The 11,419-nt window shown below is 41.2% G+C and overlaps 1 protein-coding gene across 1 annotated transcript; it reads right to left on the bottom strand.

Moving 5' to 3' along the window:
* Window positions 1-402: 402 nt before the first annotated feature.
* Window positions 403-11,089, bottom strand: LOC311148447 (LIM/homeobox protein Lhx4-like; the record flags this gene model as incomplete). The annotated part of the gene is made up of 6 exons (XM_084185417.1): window positions 403-791; window positions 1,452-1,623; window positions 1,790-1,944; window positions 3,629-3,831; window positions 7,056-7,227; window positions 11,011-11,089. 6 exons carry the CDS (start codon window positions 11,087-11,089, stop codon window positions 403-405), a joined length of 1,170 nt encoding a protein of 389 aa, XP_084041543.1.
* Window positions 11,090-11,419: the final 330 nt, after the last annotated feature.

Here is an 11,419-nt window from a genome sequence, read left to right as displayed (position 1 = left end):
AGCTAGCTAACCACTGTACATTGCTGATAGCTGTTTGGGCAAACACCATCCCAATGCACAAACTCATGCTGGAAATTTCAAATCCAGTTTTTGCAAAGAATGAAAAAAAATCAATCCATAAAAAAAGTAGAATACAGTGTAATTTCAACATTCAGTAGTTTTCATTCTTCCATTCTGTTCTGTGTGGCGTCACTGCTCTGCTCTGGTCAGTGGTAGGTCTCCATACTTCCTTTACTCTGTAGTGGTGGGAGGGTAGCTGACGTGTACCCTGTCTGGCATGCCTACCACTTCCACATCCATTATTGGACAACAAACTATATCAGTTTCAGGGAAATAGAAATGTAAAAAGCCTGCTTCGTCTGTCTCTGTTCCCCAGTCAGTCTGCTGTGTTCATGGTGGAGCTCAGAACTGGGAGTGGTCCATCTCGTCCAGCCATGAGGCAGGGCTGGTGGGGAAGTCTGGATAGCCCGTGCTGCTCCCTGTGGAAAGGTCAGAGGTGGGGCCTCCTGCCATGGCCCTGAGAGCCTGCCCCACGCCACCCTGCCCCCCCTGGGCCATGATGCTGTCCATGGTGAAGCCCAGGTTGTTGAGCAGCGGGGTGTGGCCGGACAGCGAGGCGATGGACGAGGGCGACTGGGGGAGGCCGTAGGGACTGCCCACTCGAATGTCATGATAGGGCTGTCCAGCAGCATCCAGAGAGAAGCCTCCGTTCAACAAGCCTCCGTTGGCCACGTCGCCCACACTCCCATACAGGCCGTTGGTGTGGCCCAGGTCTGACAGGATCTGGTCGTCTGGTGGAAGAGAGGAGGGAGTTAGCTACTATCAATTAGCCACACAGTGGTGTTTTAACACTTCTATGGAGCTGTCATCAACTATATCAACATTATACAGCTGTTATCTTTAAATAGAATTAAGTGCCTTTATGAAACCATTTAATTGAGGCAACATGATCTGGATTTCATCTAGGTAAATGGCATAGGTGTGTAGTGCTTAATAGTGTTCCCCCAGCGTTTAGTAAGAGACGAAAGAGTCATGATTTACCTTAAGCTCAAACAAAGGGGGTCTGTGCATGCAATACAAAATATTTGTCTCCAACAGTCCCTCCAGTACTGTTTCAATAACAACAATGCCCCAGAGCACTTTCCCTCTAATTGACTAAAAGCTTCACCTACTTTATAGAGTTTCTGCTACGGTGTTTTCATTTCTCGTAAAAATGGCCTCCTTTTAAAAGTGTCTTGAGACTTTTATGAGTCCCCAAAACGGGCTCACAAACATCAAATAACCATAAAAACATGGGGATGTGTTAAATGTCATTTGCACGGCCAAAGTTTCTCTTTTCATGTAGGTTCCATGGAGAAATGGGAAAAAAAGACAGGAAGAGGAGGAGGAGCTGAGGAAGAGAGAGAGAGAGAGATATGAAAGAGGTTTGGGGTTGGGTTAGCCATACTGACCTCTGAAGCTGAGCTCACTGTCGCTCAGTCCCGCATCATCTGCTGAACTCTCCTTCTCCACTTTGTTGCCCCCTCGGTTACGTTTGACGCTTTTGTAGAACTGACCCCAACGGTGCCGCCCTGCGTCCTTCTTCAGACGCTTCTCTTTTGCACGACGATTCTGGAACCACACCTGCCATTGGGGGATAAGATAAATTTCTTAGTAAATACAGAAGAGAGGTTTGACTCTTCTAATTCGTGTCTATATCTACATATTATCACTAGGATGTTCTCTTAAACTAGTCCAAACTAGACAACTGCTCAGCTTGTTATTAGAAATCCTGTTGTGAGGCACACACCTGCACTACTCTCATGTCCAGCCCCGTCTCTGAGGAGAGCTGCTCGCGGACGTGGCGTGCTGGCTTGGGAGAGTTCTTGTAGGCGATTTTAAGGGTCTCCAGCTGTTTGGCTGTGATGGTGGTTCGTGGTCGCTTTGCACCTGCCTCTGAATCATCTGAGAAAGACATGCAAGGATTATAGAATAGCTTTTAGATATTTAACTATATTTGTGACTAACGTTTTTTATTGAAATTAACCTGTGGGTTTTCCATTTTGTATATCGACTAGTAAATACAGGTGAAGAACTTGCTTGAATGGACTGAGTGGTCATGTATGGCAAGTAAATACCCTTTTGAAACTGTCCCACTGCAGGGGACATAAATCTCCCAGGAGAATGCCAGAAGAACGGAGTTATTGGGGGCCCACCGTAAAAGTGCATTGCATCACTTAACATAATCAATCAGTGGGCCATGTAAATCTCCATAAACACACAGGCAGAGCTTTCAAAATCAGATCCATAAAAGGTCAGAGAAACTGGAGATTTAATGCCCAGGCAGGACACTGAGAGACACTGTGACCCCATCCGGCTGGGTTTATGATGATTCTGTCTCTTCACTATCCTCTTGTCTCTTGTGATCCGTCAATTCTTCAGTATTATTATACATAAAGGAGTTCATGCAGGCTGGTCTCATAGACTTGACATAACATAGTAAATAGAAATACGGGACACTCAAATTAGTATAATATGTTACGTTTGGTATAGTTATATAAGACAGTTTACTTAAGGCAAAAACGAAAGGAGGGTGATTGTTCAAGGTGAATGGGTAGCCATATAACCCGAACGTCTAGCAAACCAAAGGTTGCGTGTTGGAATCTTATCACAGACAACTTTGCAACTACTTACTACTTTTTAGCTACTCCTAGCGTAGCTAATGTTAGCCACCTAGCTAACGTTAGCGTTAGCCAACTAACCACCTAGCTAACGTTAGCGTTAGCCACCAAACCACCTAACTAATGTTAGCCACAACAAATTTGAATTCGCAACATATCATAGGAATTGTAATTTGTAACATATCATACGTATAACGCAAACATCTATTAACCCAAAGGTTGTGTGTTCGAATCTCATCATGGACAACTTTAGCCTTTTAGCGAATTAGCAACTTTGCAACTACTTACTACTTTTTAGCTACTTTGCAACTACTTAGCATGTTAGCTAACCCTTCCCCTAACCCTAGCCTTAACCATTTAACCTAACCCCTAACCCTAACCCCTAGCCTAGCTAACGTTAGCCACCTAGCTAACGTTAGCGTTAGCCACAACAAATGGGAATTCGTAACATATCATAGGTAAGGCAAATGCGTAACATATTGTACGAATTGCAATTCATAACATAGCATACGAATTGTCATTCGTAACATATCATACAAATTGTAATTCGTAACGTATCATTCGAAATGGATGATGAAAATCTACAAATGAATACATACCATACCAAAGGTAACATATCATACTAATTTGAGTCTCACAGATTTTCGTTGACTATGTTACATCTACCCCTGAATCTAGGTTGGTTAACTGCACCTTGCTGTCTGCTGAACTCCCTGTCTGGATGCTTTTGAATAGGCTCCTAATTCCTGCACCTCTCTCCAAAGCTCCCCAGCAGGTGCCAGCAGACATTTAGAGCACCATGCCACATGGGTGAACCAGCTTGAGGCTGCTAGTCTCAAGTCTATTTGGTGAGAATGTTCTAAATATAACAGGTTACCAAGGAGACAGGACTGAATTATTCACACAAAATATTATTCACAGAAAACAGTGGCCAAAGCAATAGGAGGATGGCCCAGTCAGACACCTACCATTCTGTTTGGCCGTCTCGTAGTCCTCCTTGCACACCAGCCTGCCGTCTTCCATGAGGTAGAACTCATCCCCAGTGGCCAGCTGCCGACTGCACATGACACAGGCGAAGCAGTGCAGGTGGTACACAAAGTCCTGGGCCTTCCGCACCACCTGGGTTGGCGGTATCCCCTGTTGGCACGACGCACACTTTGTTCCAAACCGCCTGCAAGTAAACACACACACATACACACCTGCCGTCATATACTCAAACCCCACCCAGAACAGGTAGATCCAGCCCTAGTCAGTTCAGACAGCATCAGTGGTGGAATGCATCAGTGGTGGAATGCATTTGTGTTGGTGGTAGGCTGGTCCTCAGGTTGACGAATGGCCTGGATCAATGTAGTGGTATAGTGGGGGCTGAGAGATCCAATAGAGAGAGCTCTGAGTAAACACACTGAAGAGAACCAATAAAGCACTGACTCAGGAGGGGCTGTAAATCACACAGCCTATACAGAGAAATAAACCCTTCCTTCAGACCAAGGTGAAGTTTCTTCATCACGGCTGGGAAATCCAGCACTATACTACCCCCGCCTCAGCACCATCACCATTATCCCCTCTCCTCTTCCTCTCTCCCGTCCCCCTAGTGCACAGCACCACTGCAGTTTTAACATAAAAAAATCCCCCCTATTGTCCCCAGGGCCGCCTAATAAAGTTAGCCTCCACTCTCTGACTTGCAAGCTTTTTAGGTCTCATTGAAGCTTCTGACATTAAAACCTCTCAAACATGATTTAGTAAAAGCCTGTCCGGATCCTGTTTTGGATAAAAGTCCAACTTAATTTTCTTCTTTAATGCCTCAGAAATTCAATCGCAAAAAGATGGAAGCAAAAGGTAGAGAAAGGGAAGAGAATAAATTCAAAGTTGCTGTTGTGTGTGTCCAGCTAGGGCTTGTAGAGCAGTAATAAATTGAATTTGTATAGAGTGTCTTTGGAGTTGAAAGTTTGAGTGTTATGTGTTCTGTCTTATCCAACATAAGTATTCAACATGGACAGAAAGGCAGAAGGATGTTGTAGGATGCTGAGCTTGATTTACCTCATTGTGTTGGTCATGTCACTAAGTCTTGACACAAGCCTTTTCTCTAACATTATGAAAGTTAACTATGCAAAGAGGAAAGTCCTCACTGACCAGGGGCATAGGCACAAGTGCGCATGATTTGGCGCAGGCCCACCCACTCCGATTGTCAGTGTTCCAAACTGGACATTATTTGTCTTTTTGCCTAAGCACAGTACTTGACTTGGGCAGGAGCTCACCGGAACTGAGTACCGGCACCTCAAATGTTATTCTGCTGGAGTTCCTGCATCTCCTATAGAATATTAGCTCAAAATAATTGAGGAGTTCCTGCACCTAAATATAAATGGTACCGGACCCAAAATGAGTACCGGCACCTATTTCAGTCCAGGTCAAGCATTGGCCTAAACATGCATACACCATCAGACGAAATTCATAGTAAGCAGTATGGAGGGGGTGGGAAAACGAAAGGGATATATATTGACAATAATAATAATAATACATTTGATTTGGCAGATGCCTTTCAGGACACTTGAGGACATCTTACATAAAATCTAGTGCTATATATAAAATACATTTTTATCTAGGCCTATGTAATTAATTTGAACTATGTTTGATTATTTACCCTGAAAAAATAACAAAAAGACGAATTGTAAAAAATAAAAAATAAAATAACTTTATCAATTTCAAAATAATGGGTGGTTCTGGCTCGTGTCACTTCGCACTGATACCATGTGCGGTAAACAGTAGCTATCGCTGTGTAGGCTAGGCTACACTGTGTAGGCTACTCACCGTTAGCTAGCTAGCTAAGACTCAAGTAAAATGGCCAAACAAAGCTCACTGTTACATTTTTTTCAAGAGACCGTGTACAGAAGAGGATGTTGGAGCATTTGCCAAGTTATTTGATATCAGTGATTTCGCCATGAAGGGCCTCCAGTCCCCCTCTATATCAGTCACTGGTTGCATTGATCTAATCGAGGGTCTTAAAGACACTTTCAGTACATTCAGAGACAATGATCAGCAATACAACACTGTTTTTATTCAACACTAGAAATCATGAAATCATGAAACAGGCTTCTCCACTTCGACTCGCACTCTCTCCCACCCTCCGCAGAGACATCACCATCAGTCCAGTGAAATAAAAAAACTTGTTATTTCAATTTATGCTCCGATGTGCCTCGCAAGTAATAGGCTACAACAACTGACCTATTACCAGTGTTATCATATAGCCTAGGGGACTCTACGTTATTTATGATAAGGGACCTATCTTATTATATATGAAAGTAGGAAATGCATGAAACAATATTTATTTCCAGTCGATGTAAATAGCCTATCATTTTCAGGAATTTAATTTAATTGGAAATATAACTTTGCCCTGTGCTTCTCCGCCCATGCACTATAGTTAGGCCCTATAGGCTATTGATCATTCAGTTGATATCACACAATACATTGTAGGCACACTTGATCTCCGTACCCAGCAGAGAATTGCACGCGGGTTGCATTTTGAATCATGAAGTGATCTCGACAAAGAAAAGGTTGGTGACCTCTATATAAGCTCTGGATGCCTATTGTGATTATTAATGTTATAGCAGGGCATTATGTTCTAGTCTCATAGTCTATTAATTATAGGCCTATGGTTTATCATGTGTAGGTCTATGTGAGTCGCATGTTACATGGGCTCCCTAGTGGCCTAAGGCACTGCATCTCAGTGCTTGAGGCGTCACTACAGACCCCCTGGTTCGATTCCAGGCTGTATCACAACCGGCCGTGATTGGGAGTCCCATAGGGTGGCGCACAATTGGCCCAGCGTCGTCCGGGTTTGGCCGGTGTAGGCCGTCATTGTAAATAAGAATTTGTTCTTAACTGACTTGTCTAGTTAAATAAAAATGCAAGAGTCATGGATTTTGGTAGGCCAACAAGACTATTTGGTTTGTAATGCAAAATCACGTAAGATGGTTTGTTGTGTGCGATCAATTAGTAGGGTAGGCTAATGCTTTTGTGATCATTTGATGCCCAAATTTTGGCCCACCTACATTTTTGCTGGCCCTGCCATCAACGGATTTCTGCCGATGCCACTGTCATTGACACTATTGTCCTGAATAAGATCAAATCTAATCTGTGAGTAATATAGTAATATGCTCACCAAACCCTTTCCTCAGACCTAAGCAACATCCACCACACACCACTGAATATGTCACAGATTTCACAAGTCCAAGCCAGTGCAATCATGTTGGCATTTTTTAGCTCACTTGAATGTAGGCAATTAAATATAATGCTAGCTTTGCTTAAAAGTACATCACTTTTACATTCCATTAAGCTTGATATAATCAAATGTTCTAAATTCCCATACAATACGTTTTTAAATGAAGAAGTTGAACTCACTTGAAAAAGTCTTCTTTGCAGTACACATTTCCCGCCCGCGAGAAACACTTGTCTGCCAGCAACGCTTGACAATCGGCGCACTTGAGGCACTTGGAGTGCCAGTGGCGGTCCAGCACCTTCAGGATGAACTTGTCGAGGATGTGTTGACTACAGCCCGCACACTGGGGGATTTCTGGAGGGAGAGAGAGAGAGAATACACACCATGCGTTAAGACAATATACTGGTCCTGGAATACTGCAAGGAAACAGGTGAGCAGAGCATATGTTTTTTTTTAAACAGTAATGTAATTCCTCATCATTATATTCGACCTCGATAAAAACATAGCCTGACAGAGTAAATGGTGTCATCATGCCATTCATTCGACTTTGGTTGAGATTGATCCCATTCCTTTACTCTGCTTTTTTAATCAAGTGCCTGTGCTGGTGACACAATATTTAGCCTTGAAGTGGACTTGATTGGACCCCACTGATTCGATTTGTATTATCTTAAACCGAGTAATAATGGCATGAATGAAGAAAACTTGCCTATAAGTAGGAGCACTAATAGTGTTAAAAACCATACACCATTATCACCACAATACTCCATTAGTTATCACCATCAACATTACCAGTAGGCCTAACACCAGAACAGCGTCACTATTGATATAAGATTAGGCTATGCAAAACCAAATAACCAGAGTTATTATTATATTTCTAAAAAATATATATATAGAAGTATTACAATGTGATATAACAATACATATTATTGTTATTATTATATAGCCTTATTTTTTTCATTTGAGAATATGAAACCTCGGAAGTAATTTCCCTCAATCTCCGTTGTCGTCAGTGCAATGTTAGCTTATATTTACCATGTGAACAATGGCCAGGTGAAGAGGCATCTCATGGAAAATAGCATTTTCAATATCTTAGAATAGCGTTGAGGACATAATGAGATCGAAATTAGAACGGACCCTTCAAACTCATACAAATGGATGCAATAGGCCTAAGCAGCGTTCTGTGCGCAAAATAATTGGACAGGTGATTTTTTTCTGTGCTCGAGCAATATAATATTTTCACTGTATCTAAGGTCTGCAATTAGCCTATCCCAAGCTAGTTGTTGTTTTAAATTAAACGAATGATACATTAAATCACACTGTCTAATCAGTAATCTAATCACACCCATACCAAGCTGTTTAAATGTGCACTGTAGAGGTCACGAGAAGTAATCCTACATGTGCTTCTTCATTCTGTACGTTGGGAGACATTTTTGGAGTACAATTGTACTATTTATATTTATAGTTTCTGGAAGGCTGCTCAGTCAACAACATTCATACATAAGCCGCATGCACAAATAACAGAGGGATACATTTTACGATACACGTATAAAGGTGTAGGCCTAAATAAATGAAGAGATAATGCAAAGCTCAATATCTTTTATTGTACTATTGTGATGTGGCATTAGCCTACATACAGTTGCATAACAGGTATTTATTTCCCAATCAACTTCAGAATCAAATACGATAACTATGGAGTACATGTTTTTTCAATAAGAGTTAATACAAAACTGAAATTAAAGATAGGTGTATTTTACATCCACAAAATATGAAATAATTCCTCTGATTTGTGGTGCTTTTGTTCATTAGATTCTGGCGGGAGTGGTGGTGCTGAAAGGATAGCTCGAGGGCCTCCAGCATGTTGCCAATCTTGGCAGTAGGCCTCGATACCTAATAGCCTTTACACACTCTCTCTCTCTCTCTCTCTCTCTCTCTCTCTCTCTCTCTCTCTCTCTCTCTCTCTCTCTCTCTCTCTCTCTCTGTGTCTGTCTGGCTCTCTCTCTGCTTGACTTATAAATCACACGATTATACCACAGATCTCTTCTGTGCCTCAAGAGGTGTCCTCAAATCTAAGAAAATGTGTTCCTATACGCTTCCTTTCCTCTTTTAGGCGGCTGTATTTCGATAAGCAGATGCTCATTTCCCACCAGTCTGATAGGGATACTAATTTTGTTTTTTAACAGGACAAAATCATATCAACCAAGTCATGTGCTTATTAGCCACAGTATCGGAATAACTGTACTGTAACACCTTTATACGAAGCCTATAGTATTAGGGAACGAGCTCATAGCCTATAGAGCTCATAGGCCTATAGTTGATATGCTTTGTAGATTGCATGACCTACACTTCAAAGCAAGCAGACTGTAAACTATATTTAGGAAGTAATCTGCTTCTTGTGCTAAAAACGGTTTAAGAATAATTACCCTTATCCGTAAGAGCATGCTAACAACCATATTAATCATGATAATAATGTTTAGATACATAATACTAAATAGCTTTTATTCGTAGAGTAATCCGGTATTAAATCTAGCATGTATGCACCAAGGGGGGTTGAGTGGCAAGATCTTTACCCAATCTTTTAATCTCCCTCGATGTACAATATTAAAGAGCATACGCCGCCAATATATAGGCTATTTGTATAGGTTAAACTAATTATATTTCACAATTCTGCGTTATGTTTCACTTTGTGCATTATGCATTATGTTTCACTATCTTTATCAATAAGGTAGGCTAGCCTAAATGAAATTCGTATTAAGTAATACAAGAGACAGTTTTTGACAGTCTCTCTTTTAAATGGGTTAAATTGGTTAACTCTGTTGTGCACGCTATAAAAAAACGGAATACAATCATGTACTAAATCGTAAGAAATTAGTCTAGATTTTGAAAAATATATATATAATATATATTTATTTTTTTATACTCTCCAGCGCTGAAAGAAGCAATGGCTTGTTTGGATCTGCGATATAAAGAAATATTTAATTGTGGATTAAGAGCAACATTAGAGGTAATACCATAATAGGTCCATCTGTACATTTCAGTGGCTCGCACATGAATAATTAGGTCAGGAATTTATCAAATTCCAGTTCCATCTTGATAGCATGATCAGATTATATGGGCCTAGAGATTAACATGACGGCGATAAAGAGCAGATGCGAAGATAGGTAATTCTTTGCTTTGATGCTGAGGTAGCCTAGTTATTGCACACACAATATAGTGAAATATTTCACGTTTTTCATTTTTTTATAGAAATGATGACAAAACCACCTGTTTTAGTAGGCTGTGTAATATCATATATGTGTCAAACAATAATAAGACAGACATAATTGTACAATTATGTAGCCTACAATAGTGCAAAACACAGCTACAACAGAAACATTAAAGCATACATTAACATATATAGCCTGGATAATTCGGATATGACTCAGTAATAGCTGTCAGTCAAACCAGCTGGGTATGGAGAGTAGGTGATGACAACGTCTGATCTCTCGTCCGTGGCCAGACTCGTTTGCAAATAAACAGCTGTCTAGCATGTCTCTGATTGTAAACCAGAGGCAAACCTCTCACACAGCTCGAGGGAATAGAATACAAAAAGCGCTGGAGGTAGAGAATATAAATATTCCTGTGCTAATAAAAAAATAAAGTGTGTGTATGTCTTGATGAGTAAACTATTATGCACGTCACAACCTAGGCCTGTGCACATGGGGCTTCTAAAATAGTGTAAAACCTGCTTGTACAACTCGTGCATAGGGCTGGAGTTGGGAAACACAACACTGTGAGCAGTACAAATGCACAGTTTAAACAATACATTCTTGTGATAAAGAATCTCTATCCATACAGCATTCCACAAAATTCCATATCAGGACCAGAAGATCAAAATGAGATGCAACTAATATCCTCACTTCAAATAATAATATGAAATACAAGTCATATGAGTCAGTGGAGTAAGAGTCATAATAATATGAATACATATGAGCCAGTAGAATAATATCACTGTCTTCATTAGCCTGTCTGTCCTGTCCCTCAACCCAGTGTAATTAACCTCTGAATATTTTTCTACAGCAGTGCCCTGCAGCATTTCAGAGCTCACCTGCCAATGTCCTTATGATATAATCAATAGAAAAGGAAGTGGAAAAGCCTTACGTTGCATTGGCACTCCGAGTATCTCCGGTAGACCCTTCACAGGACTCTCTGTTGGTAGAACAGCCGCACTTTGCATCATTGTGATCCAAAACGGGGAATAAACACACACATATACACGGTGGGCAAAAGCTCCCGTTTATTTAGTGAAAAATGTAGAATATATCAAATAGAAACAGGGTATGGACCCTTCTGTAGATCTAGCTGTCCCGTTAAAGTCCGGTATGTTTTATTATCCTGGAATATTGTCCTGTGCGTGCCGGATTTCGCCGTGCTCTTTTGGTGTGGATCATACAAGCTGCTTGATTCATTCACACTGCAGGGGCAACCATGACGACACTCTAGCATGGGCACCGCCCGGGACCAATGGGATCCTCGGACAAGCCTCAAATGGGCGGAAGAATTCTGCTTG

The sequence above is a fragment of the Coregonus lavaretus genome, assembly GCF_964263955.1.
Source record: "Coregonus lavaretus genome assembly, chromosome: 21".
Classification (NCBI taxonomy): domain Eukaryota; kingdom Metazoa; phylum Chordata; class Actinopteri; order Salmoniformes; family Salmonidae; genus Coregonus; species Coregonus lavaretus.
Note: the sequence above shows the minus strand (reverse complement) of the source record. Positions and strands in the feature narration are given on the sequence as shown.